This window comes from Lissotriton vulgaris, chromosome 1_1 (assembly GCF_964263255.1).
Source record: "Lissotriton vulgaris chromosome 1_1, aLisVul1.2, whole genome shotgun sequence".
NCBI classification, from domain to species: domain Eukaryota; kingdom Metazoa; phylum Chordata; class Amphibia; order Caudata; family Salamandridae; genus Lissotriton; species Lissotriton vulgaris.
The window spans coordinates 2,041,413,570-2,041,437,305 of record NC_141685.1 but is presented as its reverse complement, the minus strand read 5'-3'; the positions used below and the strand labels follow the sequence as shown (position 1 = coordinate 2,041,437,305).

The window sequence follows — 23,736 nt, the reverse complement described above, 5'->3', positions numbered from 1 at the left end:
CGGCGTCTTGCGCAGGATGGGCATCCATGTTTTATGAAGAAAAACACCAACAGAAAGCCTGCGGCTACAGCCAGCAACACAGGTAGTCCACCAAACAAACTCGAAAAAATAGTGTGGAAAAACGTGGGAATGAGACCAAAAACTTTTTCAAACGTAGTCACGAGGCCACTGCTTACTAATTTAAAAAAATGTGCAAGGCCAGTCGTTGAAGAAGCATTAAAAATCTGGTGTACCAGCTCGCAGAAATGAAATGGCAAATCAGTGTTTAAAAGCGCCTGTACCTCTGTGCGGGTGTTAGTTGAATGAGAACATAGAGTTAAATGATTTTATAAAAGGCCCGACTAAGGGTAGGTCTAAACGCTTTATTCATGTAGCAGGGTTTCCGTTCTCCCATAGAACTGTGCATAGAGATCTAGAACCTTAGTGAGTTAGGATGATCCAAAAACTCATCTCAGTGTCAGAAATCTCGTTACCTAGCTAGCTACAGTGTCTCATGGATCATTATGGAATGATACATGTATTAGACAAACCAGAACATGATCTTTAGAATACCTCAGGAGTCGTGGAACACATGAACACTCTTTCGTTATATAATCATTTCAAACCAAAACTGAGAGTCAAAGAACACAAGTGCAAGTTTGAAATATTTATTATTCAATGCAAAGTTCTCAAACGCAGTATCTTGTATAATACCAAAATGCAGATTATAAAAATCAGAGTCAGCAGCATAGTCACTAATCCATAGTAAGCAAAAGGTGCTAGCATGTTATAATGCAATTTCTATAGAAATCTATATCACCTATATTTCGCGCACCCTATCTAGCATATTATATTATATCTAAGAAGGTCTAATTCGGGCTTTAGCAGGGCGACCCCATACCTCTCAATGTCAGTAGGAGCAGTTCACATCAACCGCTACCAGCTCTCTTCATGCGCAGCACCAAGTGTCTGCGTTCATTCCGTGTAACTCTATCTTAAACCCGCGTAGAGCCCAAAATGTTGGCATCAACATTATTTGTGTTATGTCTAATGTCTAATGTGGTGCGAGGATCAGACCTCCTAGCAACCTTGTGTTAGGTTAATCTTAGAGTGTGCAGCTCTCAGTGTGCAGACAGTTGTACCAAGTGTACCAGGCAAAGCTGATAGCATAGGAATAACATATTATTCTCAAATAAAGCAACTCGCCGCTTCTAGGGTGAAAGCTACAACAACAAGTGCGTGTCGTGTGCAAAACTGAAGCCGAAGGCAAAACGGCTGTTTAAACATGTAATACACTCATGCTAACTTAACGCAATATATGTAATGAAGTATCCATATGACAATCTATTCCATAGTATTCAAAACGCCTATTAGAGGTTTGTAATGGGCAGATTGACATGTGTGCGGCTAGGGGATACCTCATGTCCCCTAGTTTGACTGCCCGAACGTGCTCGCATATCCTTTCCCGTAAGGCCCTAATTGTACTGCCAATATGTTTTCTTACATTTACATTCAATAGCATACACCACATATTTCGAAAGACAATTAATATTGCTCCTTATCTCATATTTTGTGCCATTCGGACTGTAAAATTGTGTGACTTTGGGGTTAGCCCATTTACACGCTGTGCATTGGTTGCAACTGTAAAAACTCTTGCCATGTTCAGTTAACCAGTTGGTATTGGAAGGTGTAGTGGGATAGCTTGGACTTAAAATGTTCCTGAGTGTGCCCCCCTCCTATAGGTTATTGCTGGCCTCTTAGTCACATATTTTTCTAAACATCTATCGATTTGGAGTAAGTGCCAGTGTTTATTCATGCTCCGACTTGGTACTCTAGACCAATCATTATATCCCGTAATTAGCCTAATTGTATCCACCTCCTTATTCTTTTTCTGGGAGTCCTTTAATGTATCCTCACATTTCATTTTATCTATTCTAGATTCATCCTTCCTTAGTGTAATCTTATCATGGCCTCTATTGAGAAATCTCTGTAGGGTTCCTCTTTTCTGTTCATCAAAATCTGTATTGACAATTACGCCTTATCCTCATCAATTCCCCATAGGGGATTGCATTTATTTGATGCGGCGGATGCGCACTTGTGGCATGCAACAAAGAAGTGTATGCTGTATCTTTTCTGAAAGTCTTACTCTCAATTTTACCTTCTTTTACAAAAAGCTCAATATCCAAAAAGGAAATCTTGGTTTTACTGTGTACTGAGGTAAACAAAATATTTAAGTCATTGTTGTTCATGTATTCAATGAAGCCCATTAGCCTTTCCTGAGAACCCGTCCATATCATTATGCAGTCATCTATGTATCGTCCCCAGTATAGGATAGAGTCATTCCATTGTTGGCCCTCTGGGCCCCAGATCCTTCTCTCCTCCAGCCAACCCATAAACAGATTGGCATACGAGGGAGAGAACCTAGAACCCATGGCCACTCCCTGTTTTTGACTATACCATTTCTCCTTAAATAGGAAAACATTATTGTCAAGAATGAGTTCCACCATCTCAATAAGCATCTCTGAATGTCTCAGTGCACTTGCTGCTCTTTTGTTTAGCATCTTCCTCATTGCCTGCAATCCACATTCCCTTTTTATACTGGTATACAAGGATAAGGTAACTAGATACATGTTTTCATCCCAAGTCAAAATAGATAGTATACCTAAAATATGCTTCGTATCTCATATGTATGAGGGTAGGTTCTTCACCAAAGGGTTAATGAACACATCTACATATTCTGAAAGTCGTTCTGTAGAGCCCCCAATACCTGAAATAATTGGTCTACCGGGGGGGAAATGTCATTTCTTTATGTACCTTAGGCAGCGTATAAATACAAGGGTATCTCGGCTTACTAGGTTTTAGATATAGCAGTTCATCATTATCTAATAATCCCAAACCATGCCATTTTTTAATTTGAGTTATCTATTCCGTCAACGCCCACATGGGATTCCCATTTATAGGCTCATAGCAAAGAGGATTACTAAGTTATGTAAGTATCTCTTTGTCATAGTCACTAGAATTCATTAATACCATATTACCCCCTTTGTCTGCCTCTCTTATTCTCAATTCATTATTGTTACACAGATCTTTTAGTGCTTGTCCTTCTCCCCATGTTAGGTTATCATTCCTATATCTTATCCTTTTATGTTTGTCTTCATGTTTGTCTAAATCAGCTAACACCAATTTGTGAAATAATTCTATATTGTTACCCGACGTTAGTGTGGGTGACCATTTGGATTTCTCTTTCAGATTGCTGGATATACTATAGTCATCATTGATGCCTAGATTTCTCATAACTGTTCCTGAAGTTATTGTTTCATCTTCACATTCACTCAGAGATAACAACAATTTGGTATCCAAAACATTTTGTATACTCATTTCGTCAGACACTATCAAGCCCAAGTTTTTATGCAATTCTTTATTGCCAGTTGCCATTGAATCAAAATGTTTCTTTAATTTCAATTGTCGTAATATGTCACCAAATGAATTAGCTAACACAACAGGTGATGGACCGAATGTGGATCAATGTCACACACTCACCCCAGTCCAAAGATCTGGGCCCAAATCCATCGTTTTTTTGCACTCCACACCACCCTGGGTTAGACAATGGCGATATGCAAATCAGCTCTGACCCTGTGTGGAGTGCAAAAAAACGATGGATTTGGGCCCAGATCTTTTGACTGGGGGAATGTGTGACATTGATCCACATTCGGTCCATCACTTGTTGTTTTTACCAAATGAATTAGGGCAGAAGCTCATTCCTTTTTTGAGCACAGTACTAGCATCTTTGGACAAACAGAATTCAGATAAGTTCAAAATATCCATATCTTTAATTTCTTTTGGGTCCAGCATCTGGTCCTTACACCCTGTCTTTCTTCCCCTTGAGCCTCCTCTTTTTCCCCTCCTTGTTTTCTTCCCAACGCCGTACGTTTGAACTCTCTGTTCCCTCTCTTGATTCGTTTTACTTCCAATAAAAAACTATTGTTACTGGTGCGTGCTTCACAGCACGGGATTAACTCCATAGGCTCCACAGTCTTTCTATCTAATAGAGCTTTCCTCGGGTGATCAGGTTGAAATATCAAGGACCATTGTGAGCTCTACGTTTCCGTTCTCTCCATCACCTGTAGATCCAAGCCAGTCGCATCACAATACAAAGGTTCCAATAAGAACACTGAGAAAAGGTAAGACATAACACTTAGCAACCATCAGCCTCTTTTAAATCAGGCGAAAGAAGATCCAGTAGATTCCAGAAGATTCAACGTAAAAGCGAAACCCAATTGAAGAAGGCAACCAGTTGGCTTCCTGGTGATGAAATATCCAAAGTAGATTAAGTAGAAGGGTTATCTGAAAGAAAGGAGACAATGAAAATTGTATCCTAAAGAACAATGCAAACTGTTTGATATCCAGATGACCAATTGAACAATAAATTATGAACATCTAAAATACATCACATTAAGATTATAAATAACAATATGTTAAATTATACCCAATACCAAACAGGGATGTGTTGGGCGGGATAATGTGAGCCTCCGTGTCTTTAATGAAATCTAGATTTTCTAGGCATGATAATAAGAGAATCGCAATTTCATTACAAGAACGGAGGCTACATTATGCATGTTGGTAGCCCTGTAAAACTACATTAGACATGTGTTCAATTGGTTTACAATAATGTCTTGCAAAGGTATTTGCGTTAGACCAGTACAGCTTTAAGAATATCATCCAACTTACCTCCGGACCAAAGAGACTTACTTGCCATGGCACCTAAGAGAATGAGCTTGACATTTGGAAATATCAATACCAGCTAGAGACATAGCAGACTTAACCCATCTGGCAATGGAAGTGGAGGAAATCGCCTTATGAGGCTTAACAAAGGAAATGAGAAGTTGGTTCTCATTAAGCGGTCGAAGATTTTCATACGCTTTCATACATTCAACTACACAAAGTTTCGGAGAAGGATCGAAACGAGGATAGAAGATTGAATCAGACATGGTCTTGGTTCTTCTATAGACCTCAAATTTAACTCCAAATAAATTATATGACCTATTCGAGATCTCCAGAGCTTAAACATCAAAAACTCTACGACAGGAGATTAGGCAAAGAAGAGTTGCGAGTTTAATAGAAAGAAACTTTCTGCTCAAAAGTGAATTATCCGGCCAGGAAGTGAAGAGATCTAGTGTCAAATTCACATCCCAGAGAGAATCATATTTCGGCGTCGGGGGTCTTTTTAGACGAATGCTCTTCATTACCCTACAAACAATCACATTTTTACCAATCGACTTGCCGTTAAAAAGGACATGACCAGCAGAGATCGCAGATCTATAACAGTTGATTGATCTATAACTCAATCCTTTGTCGAAGAGTTCAGCGAGAAAATTCATTATATCAACGATAGGTGCTTGAGTGGGATCCAAATCCCTCTCCATGCACCAACAAAACCAGCATTTCCAGATATTGTTGTATCTGTAGTGAGTTCCCGGTACCCATGACTCTCTGAGGAGAGTAGAAGCTGATGACGAAAGTCCTGAGACTTCGTTAGATCGCCTGACACTCTCCAAGCAAGAAGGTTTAAACTCCCGGATAGGGTCATTAGGTGAGGATCTCCGTTTACGTCCGTAAGGAGATCTTTCAGGGAAGGAATCAGAAATGGAATTTCGAAGGTCAGTTCCAGAACAGTGGGGAACTACGCCTGTGATGGCCAGAAGGGAGTTATTAGGAGTAGAGAGCATCGGTCCAGCCTCACTTTCTGCAAGACTCTCTGGATCATTGCGAATGGGGGAAAGGCATAAGCATTGATCCCTGACCAGGGTTGGAGAAATGCGTTCACTGCCTGTGCGCCGGGATCCGGCATCCAGCTGAAGTAACGCTCTAGTTGAGAGGTGAGACTGGTCGCAAGTAGGTCTATTTCGAATGGACCCCAATAAGAATTTAGTGAGTCGAAGACAGCAACGCTCAGTTTCCAATCGCTGTAGTCCGTAAGGAATCTGGAATTCCAATCGGCCGAAACATTCGACTTCCCTGGGTAGTATTCCGCTCTGAGGGTAATTTTGTGTTCTAAACAGAACATCCAGAGTTTCCTTGCTAGGTTTGAAAGTTCGGCAGACTTCGTACCTCCCAACCGATTGATGTAGGCTACTGCCGAGACATTGTCCATTTTCAGAACAACCGAACTCCCCTGTATTGAGTGCTTGAAACTCATGAGGGCGTAAAGGCCGGCAGTAAGTTCTAGGAAATTTATATGCTGAGTTGACTCCAAACCTAGCGTGATTCGGTCTTCGTACCAAAGACCGGATCTCAACGCCGTTCCTTTTATTCTTTGCAAGGCTCGGTAATTCAGAGGTCCTGGGAATATCGCCTGAATGGAAGAAAAGAGACCTAGGAGTCTTGCCAGTTCCCTTAGAGGGATGTCCTGCTGTCTCAAAACATGACAAATCTCTTTCTTGATCTTCGAGATCTTGGAAGGAGGTAAAAGTAGAACACATTTGGACACGTCTAGAGTGAAACCCAGAAACTCCAGAGATTTGGAGGGGGTTAGAGTAGACTTCTCTTTGTTGACAATGAAACCTAGACTTTCCAGCACATTCATAACCGTTTCCAGGTCAATGCGAATCTGAGGCAGGTCCTGGGACATTATCAAAATGTCGTTGAGGTAAATAAGACGAACACCCCGTTCTCTTAGGAAGGAAGCTACTGCTCTCATTACCTTGATAAAACACCAAGGGGCGGACGAAAGCCCGAAGGGGAGAGCCTTGAACTGATTAAGATGATTTTTCCAAAGAAATTGTAGGTAAGGTTGATGTATTTCTGCCATCGGGATAGTGAAGTAGGCGTCCGTCAAATCGGTAGCGGTGTTATTTTTTTTGGTACGTTTTGCACCCACTTTCTCACCATTAAAAACATCAGACATATCCTCTTCTGAAGGTATTGGTCTCTTATAAGGGGCGAATTGGGCAAAGGTGTCCCTAAAACAGGATTTCATTTCCTTCTGGATCATAGTCCGAAAATCCTCCCTATTAAAGTTAGGGATTGTAGCACTGTTTCCTTCTGAATCTGAGTCTCATAGGTTTTCCATATTGCCGAAGGGCTGATAAAAAAATAGGGATTCTTAAGGAAAGAGATTAAGAATATAGGCACAAATATTCAAATGTCTTTTTTTTATATATTTTTTTTTATAAATCTTTCCAGGGCTTGTCGCTAGCTCTGTTGATAACTAGGGAACGAAAACCGCAAAGCTCTGACGTCCAGAAACAGCTGATTTCCAACTGTCATGGGGGGTGAGGAAAGTCCCTAGGCGAGACACTCACGAAGCGTGAGGCTCGCCAGGGAACTTTCCTCTAATGTACGTATTGCCTGTTACCCTCAGCCGAGGTAGTTAAGGCTCCACGCTAAGCGAGAGGAAAGCTCCACGAAATTCGCGAGGCGGTAAGGGGTATCTCTTCGTTTAATAGAGCCGGCGCTTCAATGCCAAGTTACGCTTCTGCTACGGAGCTGGGGCTCTCTGCGCGCCTCTCCCCAGGCTGCACGTGTGTCAGAGCAGGCGCGCGGCTCTCTGCGGGTCTAATGTTTAACAAACATTTCGAGCTAAAACACAATACAGTTTTTAAAGTTGGGATATACGGGTCTTAAAATCCGAAAGGTAACCCCCCTGGGATACAAATTAGCCTTAACAGACGATCTAAATCTCCCACATAAATTTCCCCTTCAGCGTGCGAGGGGACACGAATGCGCGCTCACGAGGGGGAAGGACCTGGGACTGGAGTGACTCGCTAAAATGGGTATAAGGCGAGATTACTAAAGCCTAGAAAGTGAAAGGAGAGGGTAGGATCTCCGTAAATTGCAGATCCGGGGAGGTGGGAAGGTAGAAAGTGAGGTAAACCTACATAAAGATAGTCAGAAACTAATTCAACAGCAATATGATGTGAGAATTAACTCCCCCTTAAACCACCCCAGAAATTAAGATCCATAACCATATTAAATGACAGTAGTCTTAAAATAAGGGAGAAAGAAGTGAGCTACTTATCTGCTATGAGCCGCATTTAAAAGAGGCTGATGGTTGCTATGTGTTATATCTTACCTTTTCTCAGTGTTCTTATTGGAACCTTTGTATTGTGATGCGACTGGCTTGGATCTGCAATTAAGTCATTGCATAATGTAGCCTCCGTTCTTGTAATAAAATTTTAATTGAAGACCGAACTGTTGACCTATATTTTCTTTGTGTGTCAAATATGTGTGCTTTTGAAAAAGGGAAACCGCAGTTTTGAATATACGGGTGCTTGGGAGTTAGAATTTGTCTTTAAATATATGGCTTCTCCCTTTGAGGCTATACATAAGGTTGCATTGCAGCATCTTTTACTTAATGTTGCTTTCCTAGTTGCCATTACTTCTGCGAGTAGGCAGTAATGCGTTACAGGCTTTATCTGCTTTTGAGCCTTACTTTTTTTCCATTACAAAATGGCAGTGCTCAGGACACATTCTTCTTTTCCACCTTAGGGTCATATCAGATCTCCATATCAATCAAACTTTTTTATCTCCCAGTATTTTTCTCCAATCCATAATTTCCAGCAGAGAGATCTTCACATTTCCTAGCAGTAAGAGTCCTAAAGTTTTATCTGGAAATGATCAAAATCATTAAAAAAACAAGTCCTCTTTTTTTGTAAGTTATGGTCTAACAGATTATTTCTTGATGAATTGTGGTCTGCATCACACGTTAATACCAGTTAGCATACCGAAATCTACCTGGTAGGCCCAAAGCTCAATCCACAATGGGAAAAGAGGCATCCACTCTGGGTGGAATGTCCTTCTCACAGAGATCGATGTAGAGCAGCAACTTGGAAATGTATTCATACTTTTGCTAGATCTTAGTCTCGATGGAGATTCGATATGTTGATGGATATAATTTGGTTAGCTAGCACACCCAAAGCTCATCACATATATACCACAAGCCTTAATTGCAAATAACCTTTTTCCCTTTAAATGGGCAACCTCGTAGTAGGGTTATGCTTTTTTGCCCTATTCCATTTTTTTGACTTTAAGGGAGAATCCTAAGATGCAGAAGAGAATGTTACTTGCAAATGAGCAGTCTTAAAGTTACCGTGTCTGCGGAGTGCAGCTAATGCACTTTTGACCTGACGGATATCCTTCACAGTTCAAACAGCTTTTTAAAGTTATTTAAATATATATAGCACATTCTATGCTGTAATGTGGTTTATATTTCTCTTCCACGGGATCCTCGTCAAAGTTATTCGCACTGAATATTCCCGCCCACGTGCGGGGACCCTGGAAATAAAATAAATATATATATGGAAATCACATATATCTAGCTCCACATATATGTATGTACATATATCCTTTTTTCTCACACCAATGCAGCCCCAAAACTGAGGCTAAACAAATGTAAATACCTATACATAGTCTGTATTAGCAAGTATATAAACAACACATTAGGTCAAATAGCACTTGAATTCTGTGTTTTAATGAGCAAAACACTCATAAATCCTGAAAATTGCTAATAAATAGACATGGTTAGCCCACAGGCTGCATTGTAAAGCAATAGCATAGAAAACGAAAGCATTTCCAGCAAAAACTGGCACCGTGCCTTAAAGGCAGCCATGACCCCTGGCTTCCTATTATGCCTCAGGGGTGACAGTTAGGTCAGTTGTTCTTACCGGCCCCTTCAGTCAGGACCCTGGTTTAACAGCTCCTACCTTTTTTTGACTTTTGGTCAAAAATACTTTGTAATTTTCCTCATTTTTCGCTTTCACTCAACGTCTTTTAGGCTTAGAGTGTTAGTGCTGCCTTTTTTTGACTTTAAAAAAGGAATATTTTTGTCAAAATGCCTTCTCTTTTTGACACTTGCACTTCCTGTGGGATGAAGAAGGCAAGGACTGATAAACACCCTGTGTGTATCCTCTGTCTCCCTGAGACACACTCTGCAGACACCTGTGAACATTGCAAGACTCTATCTAGGAGAACCCTCAAGGACAGAGAGAGGATAAGGATCTATGGTCTCTGAAAGAGGTAGGTCTCCTAAGAGACAGAAAAAACGAAGGACGCGATCGACGTCGAGAGAAGTCCCGACTTGTTCTCCTTCGGCGTCTGGATCGGCTTCGTAGCTTCCAATGGTGACGATGTCGAAGACGAGTCATCTTCCTTCGACAGCGAAGACTTCAGCATCGAGATCCAAGGTACCTCAACTGGCGTCAACTGGGCGATATTCAGCGTCGAGGGAGAGGTCTCCGTTGACGCACAGGAGCTCAATGTCGAGACAGCCATCGTCGACGCCCCATCACCAGCTTTCGACGGTGAAGTTTCCTCCGTCAGCGCCTAGTCAACAGCGTTCCGCGTTGAGGCACACTCCGTCAACACCTCATCACCGGCGCCCAACGTCGAGGCACTCTCCGTCGACGTCGAAGCCCCGACTCTCGACTTAGTCATATGTCGTCGACTTCTCAACCCCGAAGTCCGGCGTCGAAACAGGTCTCTCCATCAGAATCCCAGAGGCATTCGACGGCGAGCCATAGATCTCCGCAAGGGGAGGTTCACCTATCCTCGGTGCAGCTTCCATCATCGGTGTCGAGGCCGGTACTGGCCAGGTCCACGTCGACCCAGAAAACTACGACGTTGAGTTTGCCAACTCAGTCGACAGGTCGGAGGCCGTCGTCTCAACAGAGATCGCCACAGTCTGCGTCGGCTGCAGAATGAGAAATTGTCTCAGGGAGACGGTCTAGGTCTAGTGAACATTCTCCTGGGTGCAGGAGTCCTTCTGCTAAAAGGAAGAGGGGTCCAGCGGATCAGACATCACGGAGTCACTCCGGATCCCGCTCTAAAGGCCCTTCTAGAGAGAACACGCCTCCAGTGAGCCTTTCATCATCTTCTTCAGGCTCTCGCTCTTCTCACCGTAATAGGTCTACAGATGTGGTGATCTATTCCTCCGACAGTGAAAGATCAAGGCACTCTCCTGCTAGTTCGCTGCATGAACAGAGGAGATCACCTCCTCCAACACGTTCGCCTGCGAGAAGAGACACTCAGAAGTCGCCTTCCGTCAGGTTGTCACCAAGATGGTACAGGCCTCTTCATCACTGGGTCCAGACAAAGAATCAGCGGCCAGGCTGGCAGCAGATCGAGGCAGGCCAGCGTCCAGGCACAGGGAAAGATCGCGCACCCCGGTGCGCTCCAGCAGACGGAGGTCCAGGTCTAGGAGCAGAAGAAGGGAACACAGATCTCCGACTTCTTTCTCTTCCCCTACTCAATCTCATAGGGATTATTCTCCGACCTTGACGGACAGTCCTCCATCGAGAATATCTCTAGTGGACAACATCTTGGGCAGAGGGGCTCCTAAGCTGGGAGTTCCCATGACAACTCACCAGACCAAAACCTCAGTCATTTTCGAGACTTTGCATCACAGGTCTGAGCCCAAACCTCTGCTACCCTTGGTTCCGGGGATTATAGAACCGGTTATGGAGGACTTCCTCACGCCAGCGACAATAAAGGCCGCCCCAGCGAGGATTCTCGAGAAGTATCGCTCGCCAGAGGAGGATCCTCTATTCCTCAGAGCCGATCCGCCACAAGATTCGGTCATCATTGCAGCGGTGAGAAAATCCCATGCTGTAGCTTGCTCCTCCACAGTACCTCCTGATAAGGAAAGCAAGTTGCGGGATTCAAGGGGAAGAAGAGTCTGCAACACCTCACCCTCACTTCTGAAGGTATTCAATGCGGAAGCGCTTTTGGGCCGCTTTGATAGGTCCCTGTGGGATTCTCTGCAGTAGTTCATCGAAAAACTCCAGCAAGAGGATCGAAAGGCCTTTGAGGAGATTCTCTTGGAGGGCAGCCAGGTCTCCAACCAGATCAGCAGCGCTGCAGCGGACGGAGCGACCCTTTCAGCGCATGGCTATGCTCACGGGGTATGTGCAGGGAGGTCTTCCTGGTTACGTCTAACTGCCTTAAAATCCGAAGCTCAGTCCCGGATCTTGAACTTACCTTTTTCAGGAACATCGTTATTTGGGGCAAGTACCAATGAGATGCAGCGGATAAAGGCAGAATTAGACCCTCTTAAAGCCGTGGGACTTAAAAAGAAGAGAGTTTCGAAAAAGGTATCGCCCCTACAATAAGGGCTCTTCCAAGCAGAGGGTTCAAACCCGTCAGTGGCAGAAGGGTCAGGACCAGAAGGGGCAGCTGAAGTCTCAATATAGAGGGAGGCGTAATTCCAGAGGCGGTGGAAATCGGCGCCAGGGCAACAATTACAACAAAGCCCAAGCCAAGTTATGAGTTCTTCCTTCCCCCAGCGCCGTTAACCACTCCAGTGGGGGGAAGCATCGTACATCATATGGAAGAGTGGCATACCATTACAAAAGATCACAGGGTGTTAGCTACACTTCAGAATGGATACTGCCTTCGTTTCCAACATCTGCCTTCACCCGTTCCTCAAATGCCAACATCAAGTCATCAGCTGAACCTTCTGAAAAAGAGGTTGCTATCCTCCTCTAAAAGTCAGCCATCGTCAGGGTGCCAATCTCTCAAAGGGGGAAAGGAGTGTATTCACAATATTTTCTAGTCAGAAAAAAGACCAAAAGGCAGAATACAGACCCATTCTGGACTTGAGAATACTCCATATGTATTTCAAGAAGGACCGGTTTCGCATGTTGGCGCTTCATCCAATATATCCACTTCTCAGAAAAGGAGATTGGATGTGTTCGCTGGACATACAAGATGCATACTTTCATGTACCGATAGCACACAATCACAGAAGATTCCTTCGGTTCTGGGTGGGGACCTCCCACTACCAGTTCAAAGTCCTCCAGTTCGGGTTGAAGTCAGCCCCCAGAGTGTTCACAAAGTGTGTCGCAGTGGTAGCGGCCGCTCTAAGTCGCACGGGTGTCTTCGTGTACCCATACCTGGACGGCTGGCTGTTGAAAGGACCTTCCCCAGACAGTGTAAGAAATCAATTTCTGAGCTGCATCGACCTCTGCCACCGGTTGGGACTGCATGTCAACTTCAACAAGTCAATCTCACAGCCTACGCAGAAGATACATTTCCTAGAAGTAGGAAAAGTGTTTCCTTCGGAGGAGAGTGTTCATAGCTCAGAAGTGGTGCTTCGCAACAAGGACCTAATGGTGCGAAGGGTTGCCTCCCTGCTAGGGTCGATGGCATCCTGCATTTTCCTGGTCTCGAATGCCAGGCTACGAATGTGTCCTCTTCAACAGGATCTGGAGGAAAAGTGGGACCAACAGTCGGCTCGCTGGGTCGACAGAATTGCACTGTCAAACGCAGCTTGAGCATCCATTCCTTGGTGGACAAAAAAGAAAAATATGCAGGTCGGAATTCTGTTCCATCACCCTCCTCCTGCCCAGACGTTGATCATAGATGCACCTCTACAAGGATGGGGAGCACACATGGGTCATCTCCAAGTGCAAGGTCTGTTGTCTCCCAAAGAGCGTACTTACCACATCAACATGTTGGAGTTGAGGGCAGTCCACCTAGCCCTCAAAGCGTTCCTGCCCTCTATTCAGGAGTCGTCAGTGTTAGTACAAACGGACAACACCACCACAATGTACTACTTGAACAAGCAGGGAGGAACAATCTCACTGACTCTTTCGCTGGAAGCCCAGCACATTTGGCATTGGCTCCTGGCTCGCAATTTGACAGTCACAGCAGTCCACCTCCCAGGAGAACAGAATGTGAGGGCGACGCTCTAAGCCGGCATTTCGAGGACAGAGAGGACTGGGTTCTCAACGACTAAGTAGTCGAAGGCATCTTCCAGTCTTTGGGTCGTCCTGCCATAGATCGCTTTGTGGACGACGAAAACACCAAATGCCGAGACTTCGCGTCAAGATTCTTCTGACCAGGATCGAAAGGGAATGCCCTTTTGATAGATTGGTCAGGGGAATTTGTGTACGCCTTTCCAACTCTTCCACTGATCCCGAAGGTGGTGAGCAAGCTGACGAACTCGTGCACAACGATGATCCTCATTGGACCCGATTGGCTGAGACAATGGTGGTACACAGGCCTTCTCCATCTGTCAGTGGCTCCGCACAGGAAGCTGCCATGCAGGCCGGACCTGCGCCCCAAGATGAACGGGAGGATTCATCATCCCAACCTTCCGTCACTGAACTTGGCAGCATGACTCCTGAGGTCATACAATACGGACACCTAGGATTGCCACAGGACTGTATGTCCATTTTGAAAGAGGCGAGACTGCCTTCCACAAGGCATTCATATGCATGCAAGTGGAAACTTTTCTACATGTGGTGTATACAGAACAATTGTTATCCGATCAAGGGTCAGGAGGAGGTCATCCTCCCTTACCTTTTATATCTGGCTAAAGCTGGGTTGAAGTATAATTCCATTAAGGTGCATTTGGCTGCTATAAAAGCTTCCCAACCTTCTTTTTCCAGTTGCAAGCTGTGAAAGATTTTCTACAGGTTTTGAAGGTCTGCCCTCCTGTATGTCCTCCGTCACCCCCCTGGGAGTTGAACCTGGTGCTGTCGAAATTGATGGGTCCTCCTTTTGAACCCATTCATAAAGCGACCTTGCAGCATATTTCCTGGAAGGCTGCTTTTTTGGTAGCAATCATGTCAGCCTGCTGGGTGAGCGAAATTCAAGCTTTCTCTTCCAAAGAGCCTTATATACAGTGTTCCATCTGAATAGGGTGGTGTTGAGGACGCATCCCTCTTTTCTACCTAAGGTGGTGTCAGATATCCATGTAAACCAGACCATCTCTCTACCCAGCTTTTTTCCCAATCCCTCCACTCCAGCTGAGAAGGCCTTGCATTCTTTGGACCTGAAAAGGGTTTTCAAATTCTATCTTGATAGGTCCAAATCTATATGAAAGTCTGAATAACTGTTTGTCAACTATGGATCGATCAGGACAGGGTATGCAGCCTAGAAACATTCTATTTCAAGGTGGATAGTTTTGTGTATCAAGCTTGCCTATCAATTGGCGCAGAAGACCCTAGAGTTTTCTCCCAAGGCACATATCCCGCCAGAGGGAAAGCGGCTTCTACAGCTTTTCTTCATAATGTGCCCATGTCTGAGATTTGTAAGGCGGTGACCTGGAGGTCTGCCCATAAATTTACCAGACATTACAGTCTAGATTCAGACACTAGAGCAGATACTCTGGTAGGCCAGGCCTCCTTGCGGAATCTGTTTAACGGCTGATTTTTTCGACTGTTACAATCTTTGGTTGGGTCATGTGTTTCTCATTTACCTGCAGGTGGTTGTTGGGTTTGAGTGAGTGAGTGAGTGAGGATTTATATAGCGCAACTCAGCCCTTAGGCATCAAGGCGCGTAGAGATGGTACCGCTAGTTGAGAGGTAAGAGAGTGCGCTGGATACAGGTAGACTTCTGCGAAGAGCCAGGTCTTTAGTGCTTTGCGAAAAGGAGGATGGGATGTTTGGCCCTTAAGCTCTGTTGGAAGCATATTCCACAACCTAGGGGCAAGGGCAAAGAAGGCCCTCCCTCCCCATCTGGCCGTAGCGACTCGGGGGACAGAAAGAAGATTCTTGTTGGCCGAGCGAAGAGCCCTACCCGGAGCATAGACTGATACTAGGGACCTTATGCCTTCAGCTCCGGACCCATGCAGGGCACAATGAGTGAGGCATAGGACCTTAAAGTTTATCCTGGCCTGCATAGGGAGCCAGTGCAGATCTTTCCTGATTGAATAGCCAACAAAACTGGCTGCCGCATTCTGCACTATTTGTAGGCGTTGGACTAACTTTTTGTTTATGCCTAAATATAGTGCATTGCAGTAGTCCATTCTTGAGGAAACGAGAGCCACTGTGACCTGTTTACGAGCCTCAAGGGAAAGGTAGTGCGCGATCTTCCTCAAGATTCTTAGGACCCCACAGCAGGTTGAGACCGTCCTACTGATTTGCTTATTAAAGGAGAGCTTGGTGTCCAGGATTACACCCAAATTGCAGGCAAACTGGGAAGGTGTAGGGCAGGCTCCAAGAGCGGAAGGCCACCAGTCCATCGACCAGATCTCCTGTTTGCCTCCAAAGATAAGATCTTCGGTTTTCTCCCCATTAAGTTTCAAAATGTTCTTAATCATCCAGCACGCGACTGCTTCCATGCAGTTCCTGAAGTTTTGGGCCATGATGTTAACTGATTGAGAAAGGGAAACGATAATCTGGGTGTCGTCGGCATATGATAGTACTTCCAACCCAAAAGATCTTATAAGCCTGGCGAGTGGGGCCACATAGATATTGAAGAGTGTGGGGCTCAGGGACGAGCCCTGGGGAACCCCACACTGCACAGGCTTAACAGGGGAAAGGAAGTCACCCAGCTTGACCCTTTGTTTACGCTGATTAAGAAAAGATGTCAGGAGGCTCAGTGCTGGTCCGCCCACTCCCATCTCACTGAGGCGGGTAGCCATAATGGAGGGGGACAGGGTATCAAATGCGGCTGTAAGGTCGAGCAGGACCAGAAGGGTAGACTGACCACTGTCGACCTTAGCGCGAATGTTATTTATAAAATGTAAATGTACATGTATTTATATAGCGCAAATCGCCCACATCGCAGGCATCTATGCGCTTGCTTAGGGAACCCGTCCTGGTATTCCCCTGTGAGATACCCCGGCAGGGTATCCACAAGGTGAAAGCCAGGCATCCCGCCGCGAGGGGCCGTTGTGGAGATTAAGCAAGCTATTGCCTAGAGTCGCAGAGTGTGAACCCGTGAGTCGAGTAGGCACCGGAGCGAGAATTATCGAGTCCGTGGAATTATTGAGCCCAACCCCCGTCAGGGCGGGGAATTGAACCCTGGTCCAGGGCCGATCTCAGCTTCCGGGTCTGCCGCCTCTAACCCCTGAGCCACACTTCTCCACTATGACCACTATGAGGGTGGACTCAGTACTATGTGCCCTCCGGAAGCCGTGCTGAGAAGAATCCAGCAGGCTAGAATTATCCAGGAAGGCACTCAGGTGGTGATTGAGATGGGCCTCTAGCATCTTCGCGGGGGCAGGAAGTAAGGAGATGGGGCGAAAGTTCTTCAGGATCCCGGGGTCTAAGGTAGCCTTCTTTAGGAGGGGCTTGACTATCGCCATTTTCCACAAGGTGGGAAAGACACCTTCGAAAATTGCCAAGTACATCACCTCCAAGAGTAAAGGCAGCACTACTTCCCTACACTCTTTAAGGGACTTAAGAGGACAGGCATCCAAAGGGGATCCAGATTTAAGCTTATCCAGAAGCCGACTCCGCTGTACAAGTGAAAGTGGGGGGGGGTGGGGAGTTGGAGAAGTTGCAGCCTGGTCCCTTTACTAGGCCTTCCAAGGTAGTTGCCACTGGAGAGTGCAACGCTTGTAGGCCTCGATTAAGGGCTTCAAGATTTGAGTGAATATCCATTATCTTGGTGTAAAAGAAAGTGGAAATCTGATCGCACAATTCCTTGGTTGCCACTATGGGATCGGGTTTGTTTGTCTTAGGTAAAGATTTTAGGCTTAGTGACACTTTGTTTGCAAATGTATTTTCCTTTGTTGCCACCTAACAGGTAAAGCCGATTGTGGACGGATAGTGTAAATTGTGATGTGTAAGGTAAATGTGTCGGTTCTGTAGAGTTTTTTTCCTTGTTTTTTTTGTAATGTCCCTCAAATATCAGATTTCATATGCCCGTGTTAATTACCACTTTGCGTAGCACCAATATGTGCAATTAAACTCGAAGATTTAGTGGGAGGCAAGGGCAGAGAGCATGTGTTTAATTTTGAGTGCATAAGTGTTAAAACATCTTAAGAAGAGGGATTGGTTCCTTGAACATACTTGAGATAATTCGCAATTTATGGCATCGTTAATGCTTTCCGCTGCAAATCTAATGGAGTAGCAGTTCCCAATGATATGTGAATTTTGTTTTTGTTGTCAGATTCTATAATAAGAAGAGTTATAACCTTTTGATAAGATCGCCCCCTGGTAGATTCTCCATGTATTCTGATTTTGTTTGCCAGCAGATGCGTTATTGTCCCTTTTGGTGACAGATGAGAAACCCCTGGTAGAATGTCACTCTTCCCTTCTTTTCAATTTATTATTTTGTATCACTAAGCAGCTTTCTAGGAGGAAACCTGCACAGCTCCAGTTTGCTGCTTTTTCAAATCCTAAATGCTATGGTCTGGCTGTTAGTTTTTTGTTTTGTTGTGTAAGTGGCTATCGTTTATAAGATTCAGGTAATGGGGATATCTTTAGCAGTACTTGCTCTCAGTCGATCACTTTTGTTTCCCCACTGGGTCTGTATTTTCTGCCCCTGCTGGCTACGAGTGTTTGTCATGTAACATGAGGTTACTCTGGCCAGGGTAACAGAGCCAGTGGCAGTTTAAGAAGAAGGAACAGAGCATGTGAGGCATGGATGTAGGTCATGGACGTGCTGTGGGCTTGATGATTCCTCTAAGGCTCTAGAGCTGTTGGTGGGTTTAGCACTTCCTTGCAATTAATCCAAAAGCAGTTGTTGCAGTGCCAAATCAAGCTAGCTAATCCTTTGTAGCCTGCACGACTGGCTAAGTTATACTGCCTGCTTTCAGTGCTTGATTTCACAGCGACTAGACCCCTTCATTTCCCACTTGCACATCCGTCTTGAGCATCCCCCCCCCACGACTCGACTGAGTAAGTCAAGGTAAGACTCCGTGCTCATCAAGGGCATGCCAATCGGAACTTGCCTCATTCTGCTTGCCGCCTGCTGGTGCATCCTCCTTGAAAGCACAGTAGTAAGGTTAATGTATTGGAGTGAAACGGAGTAGATATATTCTCTTGACGTTAAAGCACGGATTCTTGTTTATAGTGATCTACTAGTGCGTTCTTTTAAGTTTTGCTTTCTGGCTGTTGTATGTTGTAGTTGATAGTGAAGAAAATCGTAAAACTGCCTGCCTGTGTTTTCAAATGCCTTTGTGTGAGGAAAGAAACATTCGTTTTAGAGGTCATTAAAAAAATTAAATTAGTCATTTTTGGTTGTAAATCATTCAAAACGTTAAGTTATCTAGTATAGGATTGGAAAGGAAATTATTGCCTCGGGTATAGATGTTGCATCCTTTACACTGAATTGAATGCCATAAATGATGCCGATTTTCTAGATTGATTTTAACAGTACTTACAGCTGAATGCTAATGATTCCCGTTTTGGGAAATATCTGTTACTTTATTAGGCATGTAGAAGTTGATGTTGGTATTTTGTTTGTAAATTCTAATACTTTGACTTTTGTCTTACTTAGGTGACGTTCAGTTCATTGATTATGAATACTCTGGGTACAATTACCAAGCGTACGATATTGGTAATCATTTCAACGAATTTGCAGGTAACCGCTTATGAGAATTTACTTTGTTTGGCCTTGTAATAATTGATTGTTTTTCCAAAAATACCATTTGAACGTGTTTTTCCAAAAATACTATTTGTACGTGATTTGACTTCATTTGGGCTGGTGAAATCAATGAGTTTAGTTTTCTATTATGTGCTCTAGTCAAACCCAAAAGAACAGTCTCCTAGCAAGTTTATTGTTTTAAAGAATCTTCATAACAGCTGCTCCTGGGAATTGCGTACGCATGTGGGTTGGCATTTGTGGGATTCACAGGGTAATTTCTTAGGGTGCATAGTTGAGAAAAGTTGCACTTCTTTTTTGTGGTCTAGTTGCAGAAAGCTCAAGCTCTCTGTCGCAAATCCTGAGGGAGCGCATTCCCATTATAGACCCACTAGACCTTTGAAGGCCTGTCCACCACAATCCATACTGAGGTTCACCTCCAGCCTTGCGGGCAGGCCTACGAAGCAGCACACCCTAGAGCAACAGTGATCCAGTCACTGTGACTGTCACTGAGGTCACATGAACCTTGAGCAGGTTAGGGCGGTGCAAACAGTGTGACCGCACTGGGTACCTATTTCGGGTGGATGCGCAGTGTTTGCAAGTATATTATGGTTTAAAAAAAACCTGCTGTCTCCTTCCTGGCCTCCAGCAACTTTCAGCAACAATAAAAATGTTATGATAACTTTGGTGATTAATGTTCTTTTCTTTCTTTTTTTTTTGTTGGTTTTATATAGCGCTCAGCTACTCTGAGGAGTGTCCCAGCGCTTTTAAGAAAAATTGAGAGCGGGCAGCAGGGGCGGACAGACCGAACATAAGACTATTGGACAAAGAGCCAGGACTTTAGCTCCCTCCTGAAACCCAGAAGATTAGTGTTCAATCTCAGGGAGACCGGCAAAGAGTTCCAAAGCTTAGAAGCAAGATAGCGGACAGATGGAAAATGTGCCAAGGCCAGAGAAGCTGACCTCAGAGTCCACGAAGGCAGATAGAAAGCCAATCGGTTTCTGATGTATTTTGCTCCTGCGCCATGGAGAGCTTTAAAGGTCAGCGTGAGAGCCTTAAAGGCAACGCCTTTTTTGATGGAAAGCCAGTGAAGTTTTTTTATTAATGCTGTTGCGCTTGTTCTGCGATGAAAGCCAAAAATGGCTATGGCAGCAGCATTCTGCACAACCTGCAGGCGAGAGAGGAGAACCTCCGGCAGGCCCACGTAGAGCACGTTGGAGTAATCCAGATGCGAATCTATCAAAGCCTGAACAGTCACTTTCCGGTGGCAGAGAGAAAGCATCGGAAGAAATTTCCTAAGCATCTTAACTATGCCGAAACACTTGCCGACGAGGCCCAAGATCTGGGGTTTCATCTTGAGGCCATCATCGATCTGCACTCCCAGATTCTTGGCCTTGGGGGAGGCAGCCGTGGGGGGAAACATGGCCGGCGGCCACCAAGATTGCTATCTGTGGTCAGAAGAACAGCCGAAAAACAGCAGCTCCGATTTGCATTTAAGGCTATGTTGATCAAACCACTTGAAGACAGCCCCCAGACAGCCTCTAATCTGCCCGCCATCGAAGTCTGCACTCTTCTGACAGGTAAAGAGAAGCTGGGTGTCGTCAGCGTAGCACATGATCTGGGCGCTGAAAGACTCCGCCAGAGCCGCCAGGGGTGCCAAATAGATGTTAAACAAAGTAGGGCTCAATACAGAGCCCTGAGGCACCCCTACCTCCAATGGCGGCATCTCGGCAGAGAAGGGGGGGGCTCAGACCGTTTGGCGGCGGCCAGCTAGGAAGGACTTAAACCAATTGAACACCGCTCCCCGCAGCCCGATCTCCCTTAATCTGAGAAGGAGACCGCCGTGGGGAACGGTGTCGAAGGCCGCCGACAAGTCCAACATTACCAACATGGCCTTTCCTCCTACGTCCATCACCTCTCTGATGGCATCGGTGACCTCCAATAATGCCGTCTCCGTACTCCTATTGGCACGGAAACCCGACTGGGTATCATGCAAGATGTTATTCTTTTCCAGGAAGTTTGAAAGAGAGGCGTGGACGTGCTTCTCCACAACTTTAGCCAAAGCCGGGAGGAGGGAGATAGGCCTATAGTTAGCGTGCATCAAAGGGTCTAGATTAGGCTTCTTCAAAAGCGGTAGGATCAGGGCATGCTTCCAGGCCTGAGGGACCACGCCCGTGCTCAGCGAACAGTTGAGCACCGGGTTGATGAGATCATTGATCACTGGGGCCATTTTTCCCAGGCACTTTGCAGGACAAGGATCCAGAGGTGAGCCAGATTTGAGTTTAGAAATCAGATCTAGAGAAGAAGTCAACGAAAGAGGGGGAAAGTTGGCCAGAATGGGACCATCATCAGGAAGGAACATAGAGGAAGGGGCACCTATTTCAGACGGAGTTATTAAAGTGGTAGGGGGAAAGGAATCTTGAATGGTCTTGATTTTAGAAATGAAGAAATTGGCCTGTTGAGACACCCATGGTTCAGAGTGATGGTGTGTGGGCAGAACAGAGCTAGGTGCAGTAAATTCCTTAACAAGGAAGATTTCCTTGCTGGCAGCAGCGGCGGCCTCAATTCTTTAAGCAAGATATGCTTTCTTTTCTAAGGTGATGCTGCAGTGATAGAGCTTGATGGACTCCCTATATACATTCTTGTCCGAAGGATCATAGTAACGGCGCCAGACTCTTTCAGCTTTCTTGCAGCTACGCCGCATATCCGCAAGAGAAGCTGTAAACCACGGGGCAGATGCCCGATTACAGTTTTTGTATTGAGGTCGTAGTGGGAGCTAGTTCGTCAAATCTCTCAACCAACCAGCTTTGTAGGAGGTCTAGATCGGCTTTGAGGCTGCCAGACAGCTGGCAGGGGTGGGAGGAGAGAGCTTGCGTAAACATATCCGGGGATACTCTATTGAAGGCTCTCTGTTTGACGCAAGCATTCTAAAAGTCGGGGTGGATGTTTATTGGCCAAAGGGATCTGGAACTTAACAAAATAGTGGTCCGACCATAAAACGGGTTTGGGGGGGAACACAGCTATGGAGGTGGTGGAAAACACTTGGTCCAGGGTGTGTCCTTATATGTTGGAGTAGTGATGAAAGGAACCAAACCCAATGGGATGGTAACGTCTAATAACTTGATGGGATCAGCATCAGTGCCTGAGTCCATGTGTATGTTGAAGTCCCCCAGCAGCAGACACTGGTCCGTTTTAAGGCACAGAGCTGCCACAGCTGTGTAAAGCTCTTCAAAAAAGAGCCTAGGGGTCCCGGGGGTCTGTAAACTAGAAGCCCAGCACAAGTTTGATGAGGGGATAAGGAGAGAGAAAACCCCAGTGATTCACAGCCCGCAATATCGTCGTGGAAATGATAGTGCAGGGAAAACGTTTATCGACTACTAGGGCTATGCCGCCTCCTCTGCCCAGAGCCCTATCTTTCCTGAAGATAACATAGCCGGGGGTAATGGCTGACGCGAAGTCGGGTCCCGAACATTCACCCAACCAAGTCTCTGTAAGAAAGAGACACAGAAGGTTTGTCGGCCAAGAGATTGTAAATGTCCAGGGAGTGTCAGGTAAGGGACCTAGTATTAAGAAGAAGACAGGACAGAAGTATGGGCAGGTCACGAGGAGATGACACAGGAGGGCTACCCAGACCCCATCCGCAAGCCGAACGTTTTTTATAGGCATGTCTTCCGGGGAAGAATCTGTAGCAATTGCCAGACTTTTCTCTTAAGGACAGAAGCTCCTCAGAAGTGTATGTGCGCATGCTGTAAGAGGCCTAAGACCAAAAAGTATAAAGCTCCGCACGCACCCATTCGCCTCTGGGACGCTGACGGGCGCAGACAGGCTTACCTTAGGCGCTCCTTTGGCGCGATAGTAGGCGCGTCCGCTGCGCGGAGAAGAGGGCCTCTAAATTTATAACAAATCCGGCGAAGGTGAGGAAGACCGCACCACTGGTTCGCCGACCAGCGTGCCAGAAATCCTCCGAAGATGGCCGCTGAATACAGAATGCAGCCTACTAGCCTACTAGCCTACTGGTCCCAGGATACCTTGCGGCCCCTAGTCAGCCGGGCAGGCATGGGGAAATGAGCCAGAAAATCCACTGCGATGCTGATGCCACCCAGCAAGGCGGGGAAAAGAGGTAAGGAAAAGATGCGAAAGTCAGGAGCAGGAGAAAACCCGGCTTTACGCCTCAGGTGGTGAAAATGAGGAGAGCAGGAAAAAAAGATGTACCGTCAGGTAGGCAGTGACACACAAATGAAACCAGCGCTAGCAATCGGCGTGCAGAAGGTACAATACAGCACTAGAGCAGCTATCTGAAGCGCTAGCAATCAGCGCGCAGTAGCGATAATGCACCAAAACAAAAATAAAACGATTTTTAAAGTTTTAAAAGGCGCTCTAAGTCAGCGCAAGTAACAGTTGCTTAAAATAGCTCTACAAATAATCATTAATGCCTCCGTCCAACCGCACCCAGCATCCGCCTCAAAATACAGCGGGAGGGTACTCAATCCTAGAGAGAGA

General features: G+C 45.5%; 1 protein-coding gene across 1 annotated transcript in view; it reads left to right on the top strand.

The window, feature by feature from the left end:
* ETNK1 (ethanolamine kinase 1) overlaps positions 1 to 23,736 on the top strand; it is a 181,856-nt gene that overhangs the window by 75,558 nt on the left and 82,562 nt on the right. The window contains exon 5 of the mRNA XM_086920366.1: positions 19,153 to 19,236. Coding sequence (XP_086776492.1) covers positions 19,153 to 19,236 — 84 coding nt within the window. The remainder of the gene's footprint in view (positions 1 to 19,152; positions 19,237 to 23,736) is intronic.